Source organism: Anopheles stephensi, chromosome 2, assembly GCF_013141755.1.
Source record: "Anopheles stephensi strain Indian chromosome 2, UCI_ANSTEP_V1.0, whole genome shotgun sequence".
Lineage (NCBI taxonomy): Eukaryota > Metazoa > Arthropoda > Insecta > Diptera > Culicidae > Anopheles > Anopheles stephensi.
Window position 1 is genome coordinate 17134554 of NC_050202.1, and position 25448 is coordinate 17160001.

Here is a 25448-nt window from a genome sequence, read left to right on the forward strand (position 1 = left end):
GCTTTGCTGTTCAACAGGCGGAGTTGGTGTTGGGTAAGTTTTAATGTAGCGTTTATTTCTGGCTTACGATTTCAAGATAAAACGTGTTGAAGGGGTAGAGTCGTTGTTAGGAAATCCCAGCCCAGCTTGTTTGAAGTTTAAAATTGATTTCTGTCAGCGTCTAGATCTAACGCCTGCGATCCAGAGGCACGGAACGATGAAGTCCACAAGGCTTTAGGATATCTTGGCCTTTATTAGTCAACCTCTCCTCCTTTTTACATGTTGTAAATACTTTGTCTTGCGATACCCATCCAAGAATGCGGAAGGAACTCCTCTACCACCCTCAAGGTGCTTGCCATCAACTAGAGCCATAGAACATCATGTTCTCAACGTGATCTTACCTTCAAAATCGTCCTATCCTGTCTTGTGGGCCATCTGGGAAAACTTCTCCACACAAAACATCTACCACAATGGACGAAGATGAGATAGTATAGATAACTTACAGTCCCAGCTGACTGACATACTTCTCTGAGGCATGGGCTCTGTCCAAAACTGACGAATTACTGGTGCCCACTGAGAAGCTCTCCGACTCATCGGCCCTGGAGTCATGCCAGCCATGTCATAAAAAAGTCACCGACGGACGGCACGGTCAGAATAGGAGAGATCGATTCATCCCACTTCTTCCCAAGTCATAAGACTCTAATATTGCGTGGGACTATCTGGTCTGAAAAAAACATCTGGATAGGCTCACATTACTGAATATTTATTGCGAGCTTCGTAAATCAATACCAATAGGTCCGATACGTTCCAAGTTTAATGGGGATAACTACCGAGCCTTCACTCCCAACCCACTGCCTCGCAGAAACAATAGGCACCTTGGTCTTCCTTGGCACTACAACCTCGAAAGGTCTCGGGGAGCCAGGTCTGGATGGGATTTGATCTCCGCTCCTGCCGTGTGAAGCCCAGTGCCTCGGCCACACAAATAAAACGCCATTGTATTAATTTCGGGACCTAATGTATATTTTTTCTCTCACTTTCTTAAAAGATCTGTACGGTTGATATCTGAATGTTGTGTACCCATAACCTTCCGATGTTGTGGTGGTGGTACCAGCTGGTGGCCACCAACAGCCATGATCCCATTTTTCCTCCCTCCTCTCTATTTGCTAGTTTCGGCTGCCTGTAACCGTGCTACGCTTATGGACAAAATGCGGTTGCGGTGGTTTTGTTGGGTGAATTGGAATTTACTGGTAACGTTCCGCGCGTTTGGAATAGGGAGGCTTGTGATTTCGGCCACTTCCGATGTATGTTGTGTTGCGTGAAATGAGTGTGACTAGTTGCGAAGAAATGAATGGAACAAACCCGGACAAGGGTGGACAGACGTTGTGCTGGTGAGCGGGGCTTAAGTAGATGACGAAGACGCCGACGACGGTTTACTTCATCAGCGCGTGTACCACGGCTTTTGCGTTCAATGCCTTCAGATCGGTGTACGTTTGGCCCGTTCCGACAAACACGATCGGTTGCCCGGTGATGTACGTCATGGAGATGGCCGCCCCGACCTTATCGTCGATCGTGTCAAACTTGGTCAGCACGATCCCGTCGATGATGTGTGGACGATCGCTCGAGGAGTAGTCCGCCAGGGCCTGGTTAAACTTCACCAGCTGATCCACCGCCTCATTGCCAACCAGCGCTTCGCCGACGAACAGTACCAGATCCGGTTCGTTCACTTTGATCAGCTTCGCCAGGGCCCGCATCAACGGTTCATTGTCCTGCATCCGGCCCGCGGTGTCGATCAGCACGACATCGATTTTGCTATCGTTGGCGTATCGAATCGCTTCCATCGCAATGCCGGCCGCATCCTTTCCGTAGCCCTTCTCGTACAGCTGTACCATGTTGCGGCCACCGTGCTTCTCCGGCGGATGCAGCGCGTTCAGGTGGCGCATATGCGTCCGCAACTGTTCCACTGCACCGGCACGGAACGTGTCGCAGGCCGCAATCAGCACGCTCAGATTGTTCTCGATCAGCCAGAAGCAAATTTTGGCCAGATTGGTCGATTTGCCCACCCCGTTCACACCGCAGAAGCTCATCACGAACGGTCGCCCGGCGCGTTTCGCCTCGAGACAGTCGCGCAAGATGTCGACCCGCCGTTTCGGCGAAAGGATCTGCACGAGCGCCTCGTTCAGCGTGTTCTTCACCGTGGCCGCTATCGTGTCGAACGTACCGATCACCTTACCCTCCAGCTTGCCGGCAACCGAATCGCACAGCTTCTGGGCAATGTCCGAGGCCACATTTTTGCCGATCAGATGGTCCCGCAGCTTATCCAACGCTGGCTGCATATCGTCCAGCGACAGGTTCTTCGAACCGACCAGCCCCTTGAACATGGAAAACATACCGCCCCGGTTCGATTGCTGCTTCTTGGCCCGCTGGTCCTCGTACGCCTCGTCGTCATCGTCTTCCTCGTCCTCCTCCGAGTAGTCCTCACTGTCCGACTCTACGTCCAGATCCTGGATGCCACCCCGCATACTGCCAATGATCTGATCGTTCGGTGTAAAGTCACTCTTCACGTCCTCCGGACGATCCTTCGACCGGTCCAGATTCGGCAGATCCTTCGTGTTGCCGCCCAAATCCCACACGCGCATCTGTTTGCCCGACTTTTGCTGCTGCGGGGATTTCGGTGACTTTTGCTTCTCCAGCTTGCTAGCCTTGCCGCTACCACCCTTGCCCATCATCTTCTCCGCAAACTTCTTACGGCTCTCCATTATCAGATCGTCTCCCAGCTCCGGTCCGTTGGAGCTAGCCTTCGGCGAGGAAGCATCAACCCCGTCCGTACCATCCGATTTCTTCTTCTCACTTATCTTGACCGACTTCTTGCTACCTCCGGCGGGCGGTTTTTCCTCCCCCTTTCGCTCGATCATGGAGGCAACGGTTTTCTTCGATTTGGCCGAATCTTCGTAGGTGCGCATCTGCTTCGGCATCGTTGCCTGCTGCCGGCCCCACTTCTCCGCCCGCTCGAGGATGCGCCGAAAGTCGTCGCTGAAGTCGAAATCGCCGTAGTTGCGATTGTCGACCCGCAGATCGTTCTTGTACCTATCGCGAAACTCCAGATGCACATCGCTAAGAAACTTGTCGATGTACGACAGCTGAAGAATCTTCTGGAATGCAACAACAAACACCAGCTCGAACTCGTTGTCCAGCTTGTACTGGAGCGACAGTCCATCGTGGTCGTACACACCGGAACGTTCCTGGCAAACAAAAAGGGTGCAAAGGTTAACATATCATATGCAGGGAAGGCGATGTGCGCCCGCTAGCAGACGCTTACCTGTAATATGACGCTCTTGATCAGTGCGTTTACTGACGGGGTAAAGAGCTGGTTCGTGCTACGGAAACACCACAGCACGATGCCACCCTTGGTGAAGATCGTGAACAGGTCCAACATCCTTCACCACCAGCCCGATTCTAGGCAACTAAATAACAACGGGCGCAACAAACTTAAACAAAACAAAACGGTAAAACTAGCTAATAATAACAAACGGAAACGGCAACAGGCAAATGGCAACAAATCGTTCGTTCGGATGGTTCCGTTTTCGTGCGGATCGTTCAAAAACACGACGATTCAGATAAAATTAGTTGCGTTTCGTTCCAAAGTTGCTGTGTTGGCGATAACATTGTTTTGAAATCCGTTGCGTTGTCACATTCTGTCAAACGGAACTGCCAACCTGGGCTGGAGTTGACGTCTGTCGGTGGAACGGCTGTCTTTTCTTAGTTCTGTCGATGGCATCCGAAATTACCCTTTGTTTTTTTTTAGTATTTAGGCACTTTTTCCAAAGTATTGGTGGCAAATGAGGGTGAGGTATCATTTCCGATGCTAAATTTTCGAATTTCGATGAAAAATAGGCGTCCGCTTGATGCCTTAACATGAGCTTGAGAAGAAGGTTAGTATTTATCTTCGGAGGATCTTTGCCTCAAATGCCTTAAAAACTTTGTTAATACAAGGTTAAATAAGCAATATGATAATAAAATCCACAGTACCTCGAAAGCATCGTTATAAAATAATTGTTTTTCGTCCACGCAAAAACCCAACGTCCATTTCGCTGGGCCAGTTTTCCGCAACCTGCCAAACTGTCCACACATTGCGCAACCTGACGCTATGCGTACAGTTTGGTTGGCATGAAAATCGGGCTTGTCAAACATTTCATTTCGGTGTGGATTTCAGAGAGTGAAGCCGTTCGGAAGAGGTTGCTCGTCGCGTCGCTGCGAAGAAAAGGTAAGAACGGTTTTTGGAAAATACCCCGGGGCCGGTTTTTGGCAATAGTAAGTGGAAAAGTGTAGTGAATGGCTTTTCAGCTCAGCAAAGAAGAAAATCAAAAGAAACTGGTGGTATCCCGTGTGTGTGAGAGGTCGCTCAATTGTTGGTGTCCCGTTGCTAAACGGTTGTGAAGCATAAGCGGAGCAGTATTCCCACAGGAAGAGGGAAATTAAAACCATTATGCTCCCGCTTTGCCATATTTAGGAAAAACGGTCAATTTCATCTGTGTTCTGTAAAGTATTGTGTGTGCATGTGTGCGTGTGTTTGTGTGCATAGGGCGCCAGACAGTGGCCCCGAATTTAAGCTTTTTCTTCTGCTTTTCGCTGGTGTGTGGGGCTTGATCGTATGAAGGAAAATTGACCGACGCTTGGCTCCCGGCCAGCTTCATGTAAGAAAGGTGTACCTGCGTGTGTGAGTGTGTCGGAAGTGTACGTGTGTGTTTGTTGCTTTGTACGTGTGCCATTATAATGATTCGATCCAATTTAAAGTGAATCCGAAGCGAGCCTCCAGGTTGTGCTAGGCATCAGTTCCATCGAAAATATCGATTTTTCTCCCTATGCTTGGGGAAGATTTTCTTCAGGGAGTTACACACCATTTTCACACTCGCCCTGTCGCCTGTAGCGCGTGAGCGAGAGAAAGAGCGTGCATATCGGAACAAGTGAGATGGCGAATGCGAGCGAGAACGAATCAAACGCGTACAATGTGAGAGTGAGCGAGCAAGTAGCGTTGCTATCCTTTTCGCTCTTCACTGCTGTAGAAAGAGACGGTATGCATCAAAACGGGAATGGGGTAGCTCTATACTACTGCATTAAGTGAGTTTTTCCGGTAGGGTGTGCTGTGCGAATGTGTGCGTGCGTGTGACTATCGCGAGCGAGAACAACACGGGGAAAAGAGCTAAAACGGGCAAGAAAAACACAGGAACAAGGAAAATTGGTGTGTGTGTGTGCGGTGTATATCTACTTCTCTGGGGAGATTTTTCCTTGGCCAAAATCGAGCGTCAACGCCAAAAGATTGGGGTGTTGCGTTGCGCTTGCGTTTAATTCACTGCGTGGAGTTTGGTGTGTGCGGAGTGGTGCGTGTGAATGTGAACGTGATGCGCCTGGATGAAAAACGGAAAACTAATCGGTAGGGAAAAAATTAACCTGACACACAGTGGTGCCATCAAACAAACTGGCAGTAGTAGTCATCCAAACACAGTGCAAAGTGTTGATAAAATAAAATTGAAGAAAACAATAGGTATGACGATGACGGGTGCCGTGTTGACGTCTGCGGCAACGCCCATACTAGCTTTTTAGGACGTCTTGTAGCGGTGTATGTGTTTGTGTGTGTGTATGTGGAAAATGAAGACGGTCTTCACTGTGTTTGGTTTTAGGTTCACACGCTGTACCGTTACACGGGTTTTGGAGCCGTGAAGATGGTGGAAAGTCGGGAATCAAGGGCGAGAGAACGGAATTGTTGTGTAGGGTTTGGTGTGGTTCGAAAACGAAAAACAGTTGGAGAAATTCGGTCGTCTATCAAACGCGTGTGTGTGTGTGTTGCCACTCCAACGCCATCTTCTTCACTTCCCCGTTCCATTTGCGATGCGAAAATGTTGCGCTCCTTTTGCTCTACAGAAAAGTGAGCGATCTTTGTTGAAAAGTGGCAGAAAGAGAACGGAATCTAGAGTGAGTGAGTGCGAGCGATTGTAACCAATCGGGGGATGATGATGGGATAGTTCTATTTTACTTGATGACATCATCGCTCATCTTTATCCCCATCATCCCTCCCTCTCATCCTCTCTCTCTCGCTCCCTCCTTGCCGTCTGTTGGTGAGAGGGCACACAGAATGGTGTTTCTACTGCAATTTGTTCCATCTGCATAGCGAATGAAATGCAAATAACATAAACAAATTGAAATGAACATTTCAATGTAACTTACCGGTTCGTTTAACCATCCGTTGAAGGTGGAAAGGGAAGGAATAAGTAGGAAGAAGGGAGAAAGCAATTGCTCCATCTTTCTCTTCCCTCGTTCACACTGTCTGTCTCTCTGTGTGTATGTGCCTGTCCATTCCGGAACACGAGTGGAAAGCGGATTGACCCGCGTCGTCGCGTACATAACACTGGAGGATTGTGTTTTTATGAATTTGACCTCAAAGCCAAGTGGGCAAATTTTGGTGAGCGAGAAGGCGAAACCCCACGAGAGAAAGTGAGAAAGAGTGCATCGAGTCGCCATTAGCGACGGCAATGGGCTCACCAATTGGATGGTGCATTTGTATTATGCGTAGCGCGCACTGGGTATACGCATACTAGCGCAATCGTGAATCCGGCAGCAAAGAGTGTAGAGCTACTCCCAGAGCACAGTTTTCGTTGTTTCGTCTAAAATCGTTCTGTTGTGTTGTGTTCTGTGTGTAGTGTGAAGTATTTTCATGGCTTGCTGAGTTTTGGGTAGTACTGGAGCAAAAAAGCAGATGAAAAACACCGTAATGTACTGTGGCGTATGATTGTGTCTTATTTTCAGTGTAAATGAAGTTTTATCTTTTCAATATAAATTCTATATAAAAAAGGGGAAAAACACAAACATAAAAGTGCAGTGAAATCGGAAGTAGTGTTGTCGGACCTAGGAAGGGTAATGAAAACAGGGTTAGATTAAACAGGAAGCAGTAAATGTTAGACAGTGAACAGACAGACGACGGTGGAAAATGGTGACGAACAAGTGAATGTGAATGTGGTGCCCTCACACCGAAAAGCAAACTCCGCAAGAAAATGGGGTGAAATGAGAAAACGGTGCAGAAGAAAGAAGTAAACGAAGAGGCGCAATATAGAACAACCGCGGTGTAATAAATGTGCGATGTAAAGGAAGAAAGCAGACTGCTCTCGGTACAGTGTGTAGCGCACACACACACACGTACATTTTCCTGTGCTCCGGTTGAACACATACACACACACAACTTGCACCCAACCCGCACTTCGTCCTACATTTCTCCTGAAACGGTGCGTGCGTGTCCTCTTTCTTCGTAGTCCGCGGGTGCGCCATGTTTTGTTGGTGTCGTGTCTTTCTCCCGCTTCTGCAGTGGACGGGTGTGTGCGAGAGTGAAATGAAAGGCGTGGATCGCTCTCGCGCTCTCTCCCTGTTCCGTTCACGCGAGAGTGAGAGAGTGCGATGCGTTTCGTTCCGTACCGTTCCGTGTGTGTGTGTGGTTGTGTGTGCGTTTTTGCCGGTAGATTGCGCAATCGCGAGCTGCCGTCACCACCGCATTCGAAGCTGCTGTTCTTGGTCAGAAGTTGTTTCCGCTTGTTGTTATTATTTTCATTTTCTTGCTCTCCACACCTCATTTCCTTGCGCTGTCCGGATCGTTCTTTCTGATGGCGGATCACGTGGGGGGAAATGGCCCCCGGAAGAGGAAAAGGGAGTGAAGGGTGGAATGTTTTTAGATCATCGACATATTCTCATAGGGATGTCTCTTGGTGATGGAAGAACTGTAATCCCTTTAGCTTCTCAGCTTGCCAAACTGATCCTTCAGCCGTGCAGTGCTTTTCTTCAAGGTAGGAAAACTGAGTCAGAACAGAGCGAGAGACATCTCCCGGGTTCTGGGAGATGCAACAGGAAGCGCAGTCTAGATAGTTCCCCATCGTACGCGAGAAGCCAGCATTACAAATCGCTCTAAAATCGATGCTGATGTGATGTTGGCTACTGGCGAAAATGCCATTTTACTGGCTACCTCTAGCCTCGGCCTACTTCATTTAAAAATTTGCTTCATTTCGTTCAACCCAACCCAAGGGAGCTCGGTGGGTCAGGTGGTGAGCTGTGGTTTTTGGTCTGTTTGGTTGTTGTTTGGTGCATTTGGTTGCCGCTAAAGGTCGCGTTTTCAGTCACGGCAATGTTTGTGTGCGTATGTACGTGTTTGTGTAGGTTTTATATTCGATGTAACAAAAAAACACAGATAACGGCACGTAAGCACGCAAAACGCCCTTTGTGTTCCCAGTTGCTGTATCGTGCGCCACCCACCGGGGAGCCATATGATCAAAGCAAGGGAAAATAATGGTTTGAAGGTTTTATTTTCCTTGTCCTCAACCCTCCTCGGGTCGGAAGGAACTCTGATATGTCGTGACATTTATCTTGGTACCCACATCGCGGTGTTGTTGCTAACTCAGAAATCAAAATTTGTCAACACGGTATGGTTATCGTTCGAATTTCAAGTGAAGTTAGTAATAAATCCAATTTTTCCCTGTATAGTATCTTGCAATAATTAGACGAGAGCTTCCAATGAAATACGAAGAGACACCGTTATCGAATCCCATCCGGATCGTCTCCCCGCTCGCAGGACTGATGGCTATCCCGATAAGGGTGAACGCGGGTCAAGGAAGCCAGGACCTTTCTAGGTTTGAGTGCCAAAGAAGAATTTGAAAATCAGGCAATTGGCAACATATTTCCAGCCAAGTTTTCCGAAATTCAGGCATATAAAACATTCTCTTACAGTAGTGGCCGGAACGGTTTTCAAATTAGCCCTCAAATCCGAAGCCAAATTGTGCCTGCCTGCCATAACTTATGTCTTCGTTTTATTGGCTCGTTCCCAAATGTTGACATACTTTATACAGGAGGTGTTCCTGCGCCTGTAGAAGGGACCCTATCAGTACTTCCTTTCTGTCACGAAAATTGCTGATCGTCAAGCAACTCCCATTTCAACTGCTTGGTAATGCTAATGTGATTTGTTACGCTCTAAAAAACTAGCTTCCGTGTTCGAATGGAATCCTGGCTGGAAGCCAATCCAACCTCCAAGAAGGTTTTTAGCAAGGTCGAGCATATAGCTTGTGAAGTTTGCTCAACAACATCTCTTGTGAAGAGTGCGCATTGGTGTTTGTTTGTTTTTTTTCCTTCGCTTTTGCCATGGCCAATCGTAATTTCAACTTTTATGCACCACGAACGGATAAAATCAGTAACATCAGTATGTAAACCTGGGTAGTAGAAGCTATTACATTTGGAAATTGGAGCTTAATGATGTAATGCACTTTTGTTTGGAAAATCCCTTTTTTCCTATCGGGTATTATTCCCGTATTTTAATTGTGTTAAGCATTACAGTCACGTCCACAATCATTGTTTTACTATTAAAAAGAAGCTGGAGGGGGTCATATAGAAGTGATGAATTCAACGAGTGGAAAAGAAGGAATAATGCAGAGGGCAGAACAATAGCTAGCTGTTCGGTATGTGTTGGATTATGCTGCGGGATAGCAAACCCGTGGAGTCAGACCCTCTACTTACAGTTCTGGTCATGCAAAAACAGCACTCAAAGGGAGGATTGGTTATGGTCAGAGGGAGGGCGATGAGGAAAATACCGACACGCCATAGTCACTCATACCCTTCCATCATTTATGCTTCGTGTGTGTGACGGGGGTTTTGCACCACCATTTCTATCCAAACAAAGTCTTCATTTATTCTACTGTGGAGCTAATATAATTCATATTCATATTCACTCTAGAATACTCTTATACTCTCTTTTTTCATAAAGAAAGGCCTGGACGTATTGCTTAAAGCTAAATTATAAATATTAGTACAAATCACGATGGTTTGGAGACATTTCCTTCTGCAAACCGTGAAAGGGCACCTTATCCCGGGTGAGCTCGGTTGGTCTTATACTCTCTTAACATCAATTGAATATCGTTTATATGGAGTCTGTCCTTTAAAGCTTCTATGACTATATATTTTGTAGTCCTGCGATTTATATATTTTAAAATACCTTATCCTACAACTCACCAATCAGCAATAAAAATTGCATTATTATTTTAAAAAAATCCTTCAAAGCAATAGCAGCATATTCTGCCATTCTGCAGTTCCCTTCAAAAGAATCAATATGGCTAGTAAAAGGGAGGGAGTTTTTGAGTTGAATCGGTAGATGGGTCTATTCCGAATGAAGCAAGACACTGAAAAAAGAACCCCGTGCCGTGTTAGCAGCTCCTCTGCAGCCATATCGAACGCATGTTGCAGATGATGGTGTTGATGTTTTATTTAAAAAAAACACACATAAACCCGTTGAAAAAGGGCACCCAAAGGGCAAATGAACTTTCGTGCGTCTAAACACTATCGGCACATAGAGAATTTGTACAGAGACCCTTCCTCACGATTCTTCCTCACGTGCGTGTCTGATGCCTTCATGATGATGGGGGGAATGCATTTGTGTGTGCGTTGATGTACGGCATAAAGCATAAGTTTTGTGGTCGAGTAGAGGATGTGCAGGAAAATGGGGTGGCGATGGGCGCAAAATGTTAGGTGGTGAAGGTGGTGGTCAAGGTGTCAAACTGTGACAGGAAGTGAGAAAAGCGGGACGTAATGGGGTTGAGCGTTGGGTGTGTGTGTGTGTGTTGTATTTGACGCCGTGTATGGATGATGGGGGCCACAGCAGTATGGTCAGATTTTTAATAGCTCTATTTGCTTGTCCTCTCTTCTGGGTGTATGGTACCATTGTGAGAAGGAATAAATAAGCGCATTAGTTGTTTGAATGAAACAAAATAATTTCAAAATGTTTGTCCAACCGTTCCACTGATGGATGTGATCCATATGAAACATATTGGACTCCTTATAATTTGACTTATCAAGGACAAGACACAACAGGAACGTAGATTATCAGAAATCCTTATCCGATTACGTTCTGGATGAGGTTTTTAACTTCAAACCCCATACAAGATCTCCCAAACTACTTGTTTCTTTATCGCTTTGGAAGAAAGAAAATCGATATCTGTAGCTCCTTATTTTCGTAACCAACGATCTACCTCCCTCGGGGCTGCGGCAGATCCACTTGACCCTCTCTAGACACACCACTTGGTGAAGTGTACGAAACCATCAGCAGATCCAAGACAAGATTGGCAGGCGAAAGTTGAAGGCAAGTTGAGCTAACAAAAAACCAACAAAAACGTAGGTTCTCTGGATGATACCAAATATAAACCATCCATCCATCCATCCCAAGTGTGTGTGTGTTTGTCGGCTGGGAAAGCTGTAGTGTAGTATTTGGAAGGTGTTGTCGATGATGATGTTGATGTGTCCATGTCTTCGATGTCGTTTTTTGCCCGTTTTTTCGACAGTGGAAATAAAAATAAAACACCCATCTCTCGGTGTTCTGTTCCGGTGCTGCCACTCTGGGAACATCGCAATTCCATCGGAATTCGGTTGATTTAGGGGCGATTTTTTCTTGGTGTGTGATAACGTGTATTCTGTTTTATATAAAAGCAATAATAACGCTGTTTAGATGATGTAATCTGAATTACAAAACATAAGTAAGTCCTTTTTTTATTCGTTGGTGAATGTAATCTTATTCATAGTAGCGCACCCCTTTTTCTCCCTGTCCACTGTGTGGGACCTTATGGTGCAATCAAACTCCCAAAGAGAGGGCATCATCATCAGTTGACCTATTAAATGTCTTCGTGCTACGCAGCTCATCTTTAATTCTTCGAATTGCTTGCCTATGAAGTAATATAAAATATGTATTTGATGTAACCTGCTGGCACCGAGTTCATTGTTCTTCGCGGCTGGAATGGCCAGGAAGCATAAACGGATATCCTGGAAGTGTTTTAGACACGTGTCTGTGTGTGTGTGTGTGTTTGTGAGTGAGAGACACAGGATTACAGAGATTCAAGTAATGATGTCACCACACACTGGCGCCATTTCCTTCACATGCGCAGTAGAACATAGAACAGTTCGCTGCTGGTCTGAACATTTTCCAGAATTTTTCTAAGCTTACGGTAGTTACATCAATAATGCTGTGGTTGACATCATTTTTTTCAATAATAAAATTGCATATGTATGTATGTATGCAATTCTATTGAAATTGATTTAAACTCTTTTTTACTATGTTATAAGTAAAACGAGTAATTTGATAAGCATAACAATAGAATTTGATTAAAATTTAATTTTTTTTAACTAGTTTTCCCTTACTAGTAGCGCGAGCTTTTTTCGTTTCGAAAACCTCCTTTAAGTGGCAAGTATGATAAGAAACTTATTGGAACGAGCTGGCGCAGTATATATGGCGCGACGCGTCCATTCGATCCATGCATGATGTCACTAGCTGTAGACTGTGTAGCCACCAATATATGATAAAGTGGGGAGTTGCACTACTGTCACCCTGAGGTATGCGTGAGCACCTAAAATGGTCCTACGTGTCTGTGCAACTGTTCTGTCTGAAGTGCATTGTGGCAATTGGAGTCTCCCGCTCGTGTTGTAATCTATCGACCGAAGGAACGGCACTTTGCTATTGCCATGTTATCTTTTGTTTGCCATGCTCTAACAAGCTGGGAAGGAATGTTTGGAGTTCAATTTCCTTTTTGCAACTTGCAAGCGATGTGGAAACAGCTATAAAATTAGTTAATACAATCATTGGAAGCTTACAGTGTTGCATTTGCGATTTTAGTATGTCTTAAGCGTTAGGGACATAGATTTTGAATTGGATTTTTTTCCAACGGGCTAATTAGTACAGAAAATGGCTGTAAAATTATTTTTTTCTAATTTTATCATCAGCATAATGAATCAGAAGGAAAATTTAATGGCCTTACCAATTTAATCACGATGTGAGATTTAATTTAAGGACAAACATCCACTGCGATTTTATAGCCATCCAACTATAATCATTAATAGTTTGTTCCGTTTGGTCCGACGTGTTGACGACCCTATTTTACAGCGGGTTGTTTCTAATCAAGTTTCGCATAATTCCACGGTTCTTCCCCCCTTGCTCGTCGCCAGTTTGCGTAACTAATCAACCGAGAGAGGTCAGGATAGGTGTGTAGGAAAATGGTACCATCGATTTCATGGCTTTCGTGGTCCGGGTTTTCGTGCCACCATCAGGGCGAGGATGTGATTTCTGTGCTAAGAAAGTTAGCTCTGCCCCGCTTTGGCAGACATTTTTGTTGACCGACACGAAATCTAATCTGTCCCTACCTTGTGTGATACGCCTCGGTAAACTCACCCTGGTGAGGGAAGATAATCGTCTGAATTGGTAAGGTTTCAGTGAGGTAGTGAGGCTTTTGAAGACAAAAAAAAAGTCCTCCTTCAGGCATGCTATAATCGATCGGATAAGTATTTTCGGGCTCTCAATTTGGTTAATGTGTTTATATTTGAAATATATTCCCCTGCACGTGGCTTGACAGTTTTTCGAAGACTCTCACCCAGGCTGCGGCTTGGCAGATAGTAATTCTTCAAACACACGGTTCCCCCTGTTGGAATAACAAAAAAAAGGGGCGAAGTTGTAAAAACATTCCTGCCTTAAGTGACCACCCCGGTTGTTTGCTGGTGCAATTGTTTCATCCCGGGATCACACCGTTGTGAAGTACATATGGACGTATATTTACGCCAAGCGCCGTACAACCAACCCACTACTGTGTGCTTTCTCAAACGCGAAAACGAAGGTTGTTTAAATATGATGCTGCCGATTTGTTTACTTAGCGCTTCCGATGACACCATACCGTACCGCGGTCAACAAATGTGTGGTAATTAGTGCTGGCCCATAGAACTGCCCTGATCGTCTGCCGGGGCGTAATATTGTTTTCCATACCCTCAGTAACGTGCAGTGGGCAGTGTGGACCGAGTTTTTGTATCACTAATTATTATGACCTAGTGCTGAACGGCACACGCCTGTGGCCCTGAGACTGGCCTGGCCGTTTGGGCCACACCCTTCCGTTGAGCTGGGTAGGAAGTTGTGAGGTTTCCTAGTAAAGCAAAGTCAATCCAAAATTATGTTTAACCCTCTCTCTCTCTATCTCTCTTTAGGTCGTGGAACCTCATTAGAATATTTATTCGCGCGCGCGCGGCTTAGCTAAGCAATTCCCACTACAAAATGACCGAAGATGCTTCGTTGGGTGTTGGATCGGTCATTTCCTGCCGTACAACGTCACCGCCGCTACTGACACAATGTAATCCCGTGCGTCTGTCTAGTTTAGCTTCCGTTTGACCATTTGTGTGCCCTGTGTGTGTGTATGATCGTTTGCATATTCATCCGATCCTCCGCTGCATGCACCCACGCGGCGGCGACAGCTTGACACTTGCTGCCTGTCTAAGCGTGTGCATCTTGCCCACAGCTGTCCCGAAGGAAGTGACGGGTTAGTTTGTTGGGGTTGGAGGAATTGTGAAATATGAGCACCCATTACCCGGGGGTCTTCGATGCAGAACCTAGAACCGTTCCGCAACGATACTTTCGTGGTGGCGTTGAATTACGGCAAAATTGTGACCAAAAATATGTAGGCTGCAGAGGTGCCGCATCGCTTACAACAGGGCTTTTTAGCTGCACTGTGTAGTGTAGCGCGCATATTTATTAACCCTTACATGGGTAGAACTTGTTTAATTTGGTCAATGTAAATATGAAGAACTTAGTTGGGGTAATCTTTATCATTATTGTGACATCGGTAAAGTTATCTTTTTTGCCAGTCGAAACGAATCGGCTAATGGGATAAGACTTGTAAAATGCTTTACCTGAGGTTTAAGTTCGGTAAACACTCAAAGTAAGGCCTCAAAACTACAACAGGCCTGTAAGAAACATTCCTTCTGAATATCCAAAGTCACCTGGTTGACTTGCTCCACCGATGAGCATCGAAAGTACGCCTGCCTTAGATAATTGATGTCTCCAACATTCCAGTGAGGAAAATTCTTATCTGGAACCTTTCTGACTTCCTGGCAAGTCAATATATGGAAGATTTTGACTCGCCCAGCTTGTGCCGTCTTGTTTCGAACTCTTCAACTTGCCCAACAATTTACTTGCTTAAAGAAACACAAGTGTTGTGGGCTGACATAGCTCCTGGAACTAGCAGACAAGAGTCTTCCTACTTAATCCACAACAAATTCTCAGCTGTTCGTCCGATCATAAAACTATCAAAATTCTACACATCACGATATGATTAACATTTTGACGATGTGTGCGATACTAGCTATGCCATGTCCTAATAACGGATGAAGCTCAAACAAAATTTTAAAATCTTAATCAACAAAAATAACTATATATGCTTCCTAAAAGGCTTTTCCACCAAAGGGTTTATAAGCAAAGAGGTGAGATGAAGTCATCCAGCACCAGTAGGTAGCCAGGTTGCTGCTAAATATGCACAAACCCCGCAATGCACTAGTGCTCGGATTGCGCTTTTCTTCAATCCGTTTTCCGATAAATTTACTGCATTTTCCATCACCATCACCACCACCACCCGAAGCTACCGGGGTGTGTCCGCGACCGTTCACGTTTTTCCCACCCGGCGGCAGTAGGGTAAGAAGCATGGGATGGGATTTAAATCCAAAACTTTTGCGTCTCGTGTCGTCGCAGTGGGGAACGAGCGTGTGCTTCGAGAGCGCAACAAACACCAGTCAGTAGCGGTGTGTGGACTAACCAATTCTCAACGCTTGATTTAGTCACCGCCTAAAAATAACACCACCCCATGGCTTCTTCTCGCTCAAGTGTGCCGGCTAGCTGTTTCGCTGTTTGCTTGCCGTTGCTGCTGCATTGGCGATGTCGTCGATGGGTCGAGCCCGACCGAGCTTGGTCTACACTCGACTCTGCGTGCTTGAATCCACGGCCATGAAAACTCACATCACGAGAAGGGAACTCAATGCAGGAGAAGTCCCAAAAATTGTAATCGGAGTACGAAGAAAGTTAAAGTGCGTTCTTTTAAATTATTCAGCAATAGCAATTGCATGAGACACTTGTTTGCGAAATAATCCATCTCGTCGGTTTTCCTCCGGTGAGCTCATCGTTCCTAGAAACCCCTAGGTATTTTTAAAACGTGTGAGAGATTGATGCACCATCGTTTCGTTGCACATTTTATCCAAAGTAGAGCTTCAAGTGGCTCACTGACTCACGACGACGCTGCGCAACCGTTGGCTGTCTTTTAAAGTAAAAAATGATGCTCACCTCCCTCGATGTCGATGTTGATCGGAGCCGGCAAACACGTTTTGCCTTAATCCGGGGCAGTAGAACAAGCTGCATGGCAAGGCGGTTTTGCCTAATATGGAACCAAAGTTGTCCGTGTTAGGCTCTCGAATCTCTGCCGGTTTACGCTATTACTTTGCCAATGTTTTTGAACCGGCTAATACTCGCTGGAGGGGAATTAGCGTTTATCAGTGTCTCTGTGGATGGATCAGGTGAGGGTTTGGTGTTTGCAACTCGTGATCTTTCCTGGTGGGAATACGATATCATCACTACACTTAAAGGATAAGATAAACAAAATCATATGCAAGAAAAGTGGCATAAAACTAGTTCAAATTGACGTTAATAAATTGCAAGTCCACATATAGGGACCTCAATGTATTGGAAACTTCGATAAGAAAGATGAACCTGTGCCGGATTCCACACCTATGTGCTAAACATTTTGTCATCCCAGTCGAATGCTGTTAGGGGCATGTGCTACCCAACCAGCAGCAGCAGCGCGCACACTTTAACCTTTCCCGTGTGCCGTACTGCTGGCAAGGCAAGGCCATTCGATGATGCTCCAACAAACTACACACCCCATCGGCAACATCAGCAGCAGCAGCAGCAGCGATGAAATACACAAATCTCATGGTCACATTTAGAGTCTTCAGTCTCGGTTCTACTTAACGGTTAGCCGATTTAAACTAGTTAAGCACTAGTTATAATTGTGGTTGATGAAATAATGAATTTAAGTCCATTTTAGGTTTCCCTTTTTTTGGACGAAGAGAATGTTGATTACGTTCCATGTCAACCTGGTTTGTTGGAGGAGCTGTTATATATCTTCCTGCCTACAGAACAGAACCGGCCGAGGTGTCCCCACCAAGCAACTGGAAGCATATCACAGAGGACCAGAGCGTATGGGGTGACATCATGCCGGTTATTGTGGATGTGTTATTGTGTGTTGATTCTTTCCCCCGTTTGTGTGTCCTCCGCGCGTGTGCTTCCCTCGCGTCGATGTTGTTTGGTAATCACTTTCGGAGAGGCCGACCGACCACAGCGGGGAACGGTTGGATTGCTTCGTTTGTTATCACATTGTGATCGTGACCGCGCGCTAGGCCACTAGGCCCTCCACTTGACAACCGTACATAATTGACTTTGGTGTGCTGGTTGGGTCCCCGCCAATGCGTGCTGGGTTTTCGTGCGCCCGGACAGCGAATGAACGATGGCGGTCATGATGCTGTTTGAGCTGATTGTGCAACAGTGTGTCACTACTGCTGGGCGTTTGATAGCGATGACGGCATAGAGCAGCATTTTAGGCTTGAAGAGTAAAAAAATGGCTTTTTTATACAATGAAGTGCTTCTTAAAATAATGGACTTTAAATGTATCTCCAACACAGCTGAACAATATTGTGTTGTACTGCACTTTACTTTAACTTTATGACCTGGTGCGTTACTATGGAGTCTCCCATTCGAAGTCGAAGTTCGAAGTTGGAGAAGAGAAAATTAATGATAAATTACATTTAACATTTAACCCTCAGTGCTTGACATCATCTGTAGCTAAATGAATGGATTTATTTCGTTGAGGACTTCGAAGTCTTCTGTTCTGATAGAGTCGATTGTTTTATCGCTATCAATAAGACATGCTCCTCAAGCTGCTTCAAGTGAGTCTGATATGACAAAACCCCGTTGCAAATGGAGTATTCCTTGTCTTCGTGGTAAAGTAAAGAATCTCTTCTTCTCTATTGGCCTAACGACCTCTCTTAGGTGTTAAGTCATTAAAACCGCATAATTGGATAGTCAGTCATCACTATCTGGGGGAACGGTCCAGATGGGATTTGAACCCCGGTCCTGCCGTGTGAAGACTTCTTACTCCCGAATTACCACTGAAGACTGTCTGCAGCACTCAACTAACGCTTTCAAATATTCCCAAGCAAAGTTTAACTGATGCTTAAACCGAACTGAATGAAGCAGCAGCCTTTCTTATCTTGCGTGTTTCGTTATCTCCATCGTGGGGTGTGCTCTACGTGTTATGCTTTTTTGTTTGGTGTGTCACATCAGTTTGTATTTTCGAGAAACATGCCACCGAAGGCAAACCCCAGTCCCCCTGCCGAAACGAATCGAATCGTGTTTGTCGATTGGGTCCGGTGATCGGCACCGCTCATATCACGTCGCTTGGACAACGCCCAAAATAGAGTTCGCTGTGTGCGCTCGCTTTTACGTACGGGCCGCAGATTCTCTAACATACACCCTAAAACGGTTGGAGTGCGTGTTTGTGTCTTCACATCGCTGGCCTGATAGGAGCTGCTTCTACTGCAGCAGCAGTCTGCTCAATTGCCTGTGATGCAACCGTAGTCAGATGATAGGTTCGGCTAGAGAGCAAGCTCTAACTCTGACGTGTGGCCTTTTTTCCAAAGCGTGGACCATGCAAGATCACTGATTGGTGATCGAGTGAAGTTGAGATCATCACCGCTGATGATGCTGCCTGTGGGTGTATGCAACAGAAGCATAAAAATTGGACATAGTGTGTGTGTGTGTGTGTGTTTGTGTTTGTTTAATGGACTCTTGTTTGTTGTACTGTACTGTTCGAGTGATTATTCCGCTGATGAGTGTTGTTGCAAGGGCGAATCACATCGGAATCCACGCCCGCCGACAACTTCAAACCGTAGATCAATTAGGTGTCTACGTCGGGTATAATTGAGCTATCAGCAGAGTCGAGTGGTGGAACTGTGGTGGAATCGTTCCTGTGCGAGGGGGGATTCATTCATTGAATAAATAGGGGTTCTCGCGAAGTGGTCATATTGTATTAGCATCGTAGTTGCTTTAGTTGATCACTTCACGCGGAAGCCTGTTTCGAATGGTTATATTTTATACAAATAATATTCACAAGTTAAACTACATCCATGAATCACCTTTTTTTTTCTCTGTCTATTGCTCTCTTCAACAGATATAAAAACTGTTATACTGAACGTGCACTAGTGAGGATAAAAAATATAAGCTACATTTAAATCGCGCATCTCTTTCGACGTGAGGAAGGAAGGAAGAAAATAGTGACTATTTCCTTTTCCATTGCTTCCCAATCATGACGACTGACATTTCCGTAGTACGATGGGACCCTAGCCAGGGTCCGGGAAATGAATTTATCGAAGATATCGAATACGACGGAGGAAACTCCAGTTCGCGTTTATTCGAACGATCACGCATCAAAGCGTTAGCAGGTGAGGCGGGAGAAAAGCTCGGGGGGGAAAAAAATGTACGCATCACACTAATAATGATAAAATCGTTTGCTTTGGTTTTCCCTTTCGCCAGAGGAACGTGAAAGTGTTCAAAAAAAGACATTCACAAAATGGGTCAATTCGCACCTGGTGCGGGTGAACAGTCCGATCAAAGACCTGTACGTCGATATGCGCGATGGCAAGAATTTGATCAAGCTGCTCGAGGTACTGTCTGGCGAGCGGTTGCCCCGGCCAACGAAGGGTAAAATGCGCATCCACTGTCTGGAGAATGTGGACAAAGCGCTGCAGTTTCTGCGCGAACAGCGTGTCCATTTGGAAAATATCGGTTCGCACGATATTGTCGATGGTAACGCTAGCCTGAACCTGGGTTTGATCTGGACAATCATTCTGCGCTTCCAGGTAAGATAGGGTGGCAGGGGGGTTTGGGGGGATTAAAACGATTCTCCTCACTAAACGCCTTTTTTTGCTTTCGCAGATTCAAGATATCACTATAGAGGAAACGGACAACAAAGAGACCAAATCCGCCAAGGATGCTTTGCTGCTGTGGTGTCAAATGAAAACGGCCGGCTACCATAATGTGAACGTGCGCAACTTTACCACCTCGTGGCGCGACGGGCTGGCGTTCAACGCGATCATACACAAGCACCGGCCGGACTTGATACAGTTCGACAAGCTGTCGAAGACAAACCCGATCCAGAACCTGAACAATGCGTTCAACGTCGCCGAGGAGAAGCTTGGCCTGACGAAGCTGCTCGACGCGGAGGACATCTTCGTCGACCATCCGGACGAGAAGTCGATCATTACGTACGTCGTGACGTACTATCACTACTTCAGCAAGCTGAAGCAGGAGACGGTGCAGGGCAAGCGTATCGGCAAGGTGGTCGGCATTGCGATGGACAACGATCGCATGATCAACGAGTACGAGTCGTTGACGAGCGAGCTGCTGAAGTGGATCGAGGTGACGATCGTGCAGCTGGGCGATCGCCATTTCGTCAACTCGCTGGTGGGCGTGCAGCAGCAGCTGGCCCAGTTCTCCAACTACCGCACGGTCGAAAAGCCACCGAAGTTCGTCGAGAAGGGTAATCTGGAGGTGCTGCTCTTCACGCTCCAGTCCAAGATGAGAGCAAACAATCAAAAGCCGTACACGCCCAAGGAGGGTAAGATGATTTCCGACATCAACAAGGCCTGGGAGCGGCTGGAGAAGGCCGAGCACGAGCGGGAGCTGGCGCTGCGCGAGGAGCTGATCCGGCAGGAGAAGCTGGAGCAGCTTGCGGCCCGTTTCAACCGCAAAGCTACGATGCGTGAAACCTGGCTGTCGGAGAACCAGCGTCTGGTCAGCACGGATAACTTTGGGTTCGATCTGGCCGCTGTCGAAGCGGCCGCCAAGAAGCACGAAGCCATCGAGACGGACATCTTTGCGTACGAGGAGCGTGTGCAGGCGGTCGTCGCGGTGTGCAACGAGCTGGAGGCGGAAAAGTATCACGATATCGAGCGCATCGCTGCCCGCAAGGATAATGTGCTGCGCCTGTGGAACTACCTGATCGAGCTGCTGCGCGCGAGACGCATGCGCCTCGAGTTCTCGATTCAGCTGCAGCAAAACTTCCAGGAGATGATCTACATTCTCGACTCGATGGAGGAGATCAAGCAGCGCCTGCTGACGGACGACTACGGCAAGCATCTGATGGGCGTAGAAGATCTGCTGCAAAAGCATTCGCTCGTCGAGGCGGACATCAATGTGCTGGGCGATCGGGTGAAGCAGGTGGTGCAAAACTCGCAGAAGTTCCTGGTCGACGAGGAGGACAACTACAAACCGTGCGATCCGGCGATCATTGTCGATCGCGTGCAGCGTCTGGAGGATGCGTACGCCGAGCTGTGCAAGCTTGCGGTGGAGCGTCGCTCGCGGCTGGAGGAGAACCGCAAGCTGTGGCAGTTCTACTGGGATATGGCCGACGAGGAGAACTGGATCAAGGAGAAGGAGCAGATCGTGTCGGCGGATGAGATTGGGCACGATTTGACGACGGTCAATTTGCTGCTGTCCAAGCACAAGGCGCTGGAGTCGGAGATCCAATCGCACGAGCCGCAGCTGATGGCGGTGAGCGAGGTGGGCGATGAGCTGGTACGCCGCGGACACTTCGGTGCCGATCGTATCGACGAGCGGCTGAAGGAGATCATGGCCATGTGGAGCAACCTGCGCCAGCTGACAGACAACCGGCGCAAGCGGTTAGAGGATGCCGTCGACTACTTCCAGCTGTTTGCCGACGCGGATGACATCGATAACTGGATGTTGGACGCGCTGCGCCTAGTGTCGTCCGAGGATGCGGGTCGCGACGAGGCAAATGTGCAGAGCTTGCTGAAGAAGCACAAGGATGTGGCGGACGAGCTGAAGAACTACGCCGAAACGATCGAGCAGCTGCATGCACAGGCCGACCGTTTGACGCTGAACCCTCCGGAGCAGGAGAAGGTTCGCGAACGTCTTGCCGCAATCGATGCACGCTACAAGGAGCTGATGGAGCTGGCCAAACTGCGCAAGCAGCGCCTGCTGGATGCTCTCAGCCTGTACAAACTGATTTCCGAAAGCGACGGCGTGGAACAGTGGATCGGCGAGAAGGAGCGCATGCTGCAGACGATGGTCCCGGGCAAGGACATCGAGGATGTGGAGATCATGAAGCATCGCTACGACGGATTCGACAAGGAGATGAACGCCAACGCATCGCGCGTCGCCGTCGTGAACCAGCTCGCTCGCCAACTGCTGCACGTGGAGCATCCAAACTCGCAGGAAATTCAGGAGAAGCAGAACCACCTCAACAACTCGTGGTCGAAGCTGCGCGAGCAGGCGGAAAGCAAACGCGACGAGCTGAAATCGGCGCACGGTGTGCAGACGTTCTACATCGAATGTCGCGAGACGGTATCGTGGATCGAGGACAAGAAGCGCATCCTCACCGAAACGGACAGCCTGCAGATGGATCTGACCGGTGTGATGACGCTGCAGCGTCGTCTGAGCGGTATGGAGCGCGATCTGGCCGCCATCCAGGCGAAGCTGACGGCGCTCGAGAACGAGGCCGACGCCATCGAGGGCGAGCATCCGGAGGAGGCCGCCCTGATCCGCGAGCGTGTGGCCCAGATTCAAACCATCTGGGAGCAGCTCACACAGATGCTGAAGGAGCGCGACTCGAAGCTGGAGGAGGCTGGCGATTTGCACCGCTTCCTGCGCGATCTCGACCACTTCCAGGCGTGGTTGACCAAGACACAGACGGACGTCGCTTCCGAGGATACACCGACATCGCTGCCCGAGGCCGAGAAGCTGCTGAACCAGCATCAGAGCATCCGCGAGGAGATCGACAACTACACCGAGGATTACAAGAAGATGATGGAGTACGGCGAGGGGCTCACGTCGGAACCAACGCAAACCGAGGACCCGCAGTACATGTTCTTGCGCGAGCGTCTGAAGGCGCTGAAGGATGGCTGGGAGGAACTGCACCAGATGTGGGAGAACCGTCAGGTGCTGCTGTCCCAGGGTCTGGACCAGCAGCTGTTCAACCGCGACGCTCGCCAGGCCGAGGTGCTGCTTAGCCAGCAGGAGCATGTGCTCAGCAAGGACGATACGCCGGTCAATCTGGAGCAGGCCGAAAATCAGCTGAAACGGCACGAAGCGTTCCTCACCACGATGGAAGCGAACGACGAGAAGTTCAACACGATCGTGCAGGTGGCCGGGCAGATGACGAGCAAGGATCACTTCGACGCGGACAAGATCACGAAGCGCGCGGAGAGCATTGCGCACCGCCGCGACGACAACCGCAACCGTGCGCTGGAGCTGCACGAGAAGCTTAAGAACCAGGTGAAGCTGCACGAGTTCCTGCAGGACATTGAAGAGCTGACGGAGTGGGTGCAGGAGAAGTACATCACCGCCCAGGACGACACCTATCGCAGTGCGAAGACGGTTCACTCGAAGTGGACGCGTCATCAAGCGTTTGAGGCTGAGATCGCCGCCAACAAGGAGCGCCTGCACGAGGCAAAGAAGGCCGCTCAGGAGCTGATGGTGGAGAAGCCCGAGTTCAAGGAGATCATTGAGCCGAAGCTGACGGATCTGTCCAAGAACTTTGACGAGCTGGAAACCAGCACCAAGGAAAAGGGTGCACTTCTGTTCGATGCCAAGCGCGAGGTGATTGTGCAGCAGAGCGTCGACGACATCGATTCGTGGATGGACGATCTCGAGAAGCAGATCATCAACACCGACACCGGCAACGATCTGACCTCGGTGAACATTCTGATGCAGAAGCAGCAGATCATCCAGACGCAGATGGCCGTGAAGGCGCGCCAGGTCGAGGAGCTGGACAAGCAGACGGACGTGCTGACGAAGACGGCCCCGTCCGACGTGGTCGAACCGATCGTGGAGAAGAAGACGGCCGTCAATGCGCGCTTCGAAAAGATCAAGGCTCCGCTGCTGGAGCGCCAGCGGCAGCTGGAGAAGAAGAAGGAAGCGTTCCAGTTCCGGCGCGACGTGGAGGACGAGAAGCTGTGGATCGACGAGAAGATGCCGCTGGCCGAATCGACCGAGTACGGCAACTCGCTGTTCAATGTGCACGTGCTGAAGAAGAAGCACCAGTCGCTGAACACGGAAATCGACAACCACGAGCCTCGCATCATGACGATCTGCAACAACGGGCAGAAGCTGATCGACGAGGGTCACGAAGATGCGGGCTCGTACGCGGATCTGATCAGCCAGCTGACACAGAAATGGCAGGAGCTGAAGGATGCCATCGAAAACCGCCACCGGCAGCTGGACCAGTCCGAGAAGGTGCAGCAGTACTTCTTCGATGCGGCCGAAGCGGAATCGTGGATGAGCGAGCAGGAGCTGTACATGATGGTGGAGGACCGCGGCAAGGACGAAACCTCGGCCCAGAATCTGATGAAGAAGCACGAAAGCCTGGAACAGTCGGTGGAAGACTATGCCGACACTATCCGCCAGCTGGGCGAGACGGCGCGTCAGCTGACGACCGAACAGCACGCCTACAGCGACCAGGTGTCGGTGAAGCAGTCGCAGCTGGACAAACTGTACGCCGGTTTGAAGGATCTGGCGGGCGAACGTCGTGCCCGGCTGGATGAAGCCCTGCAGCTGTTCATGTTGAGCCGCGAGGTGGACGATCTCGAACAGTGGATTACCGATCGCGAGGTGGTCGCCGGTTCGCACGAGCTCGGCCAGGACTACGATCACATCACGCTGCTGTGGGAACGGTTCAACGAGTTCGCCCAGGACACGGCCACCGTCGGCAGCGAGCGTGTCGCGAAGGCGAACGGCATCGCGGACGATCTTATCCATGCGGGCCACTCGGACAGTGCGACGATCGCCGAATGGAAGGACGGGCTGAACGAGTCCTGGCAAGATCTGCTGGAGCTGATCGAAACGCGCAAGGCGATGCTGGCCGCATCGCGCGAACTGCACAAATTCTTCCACGACTGCAAGGACGTGCTGGGTCGCATCAACGAGAAGCAGCACGGTGTTTCGGAGGAGCTGGGTCGTGATGCGGGCGTTGTGTCGGCGCTGCAGCGCAAGCACCAGAACTTCATCCAGGACCTGATGACGCTCCACTCGCAGGTGCAACAGATCCAGGAAGAGTCGGCCAAACTGCAGGCGGCGTACGCTGGTGAGAAGGCGCGCGAAATTACCAACCGTGAGCACGAGGTGCTCAACGCCTGGGCCCATCTGCAGGCGATGTGCGAGGAGCGCCGCGGCAAGCTGGCCGATACGGGCGATCTATTCAAGTTCTTCAACCTGGTCCGCATGCTGATGCTGTGGATGGAGGACCTGGTGCGACAGATGAACACGTCGGAGAAGCCGCGCGATGTGTCGGGCGTCGAGCTGCTGATGAACAATCACCAGAGCCTGAAGGCGGAGATCGATACGCGCGAGGATAACTTCAGCGCTTGTCTCGCGCTGGGCAAGGAACTGCTGTCCCGCAATCACTACGCGTCGGCCGACATTAAGGATCGATTGTTGCAGCTCACCAACAGCCGAAACGCGCTGCTACACCGGTGGGAAGAGCGTTGGGAGAATTTGCAGCTCAGTAAGTGCACAACACGGGGTTTGGCCCGTCTGC

The 25448-nt window shown here is 48.6% G+C and overlaps 2 protein-coding genes across 16 annotated transcripts in view; one reads left to right on the forward strand and one right to left on the reverse strand.

Moving 5' to 3' along the window:
• Positions 1-977: 977 nt before the first annotated feature.
• On the reverse strand, positions 978-3659 carry LOC118507228 (signal recognition particle receptor subunit alpha homolog). Its single transcript, XM_036045394.1, has 2 exons — positions 3296-3659; positions 978-3218 (listed from the first exon to the last, which is right to left on the reverse strand). Exons 1-2 carry the CDS (start codon positions 3410-3412, stop codon positions 1410-1412), a joined length of 1926 nt encoding a protein of 641 aa, XP_035901287.1. The 5' UTR covers positions 3413-3659; the 3' UTR covers positions 978-1409.
• A 437-nt stretch (positions 3660-4096) lies between these two features.
• The window catches only part of LOC118507229 (spectrin beta chain), a 30758-nt gene continuing 9406 nt past the window's right edge, over positions 4097-25448 (forward strand). For 11 of the 15 annotated variants that reach the window (XR_004905618.1, XR_004905619.1, XM_036045403.1 and 8 more), the window contains exons 1-4: positions 4097-4240; positions 19065-19335; positions 19427-19752; positions 19829-25415. Coding sequence is in view for 13 of the 15 variants with exons in the window: in XM_036045403.1 (XP_035901296.1) it covers positions 19200-19335; positions 19427-19752; positions 19829-25415 (6049 nt within the window). In the remaining 2 variants the exon portion in view is untranslated. Of the gene's footprint in view, positions 4241-5272; positions 5408-5494; positions 5519-6588; positions 6745-19064; positions 19336-19426; positions 19753-19828; positions 25416-25448 lie in introns of those variants that run through there. The other 4 variants (XM_036045398.1, XM_036045400.1, XM_036045399.1 and 1 more) reach the window with 4 other exon arrangements.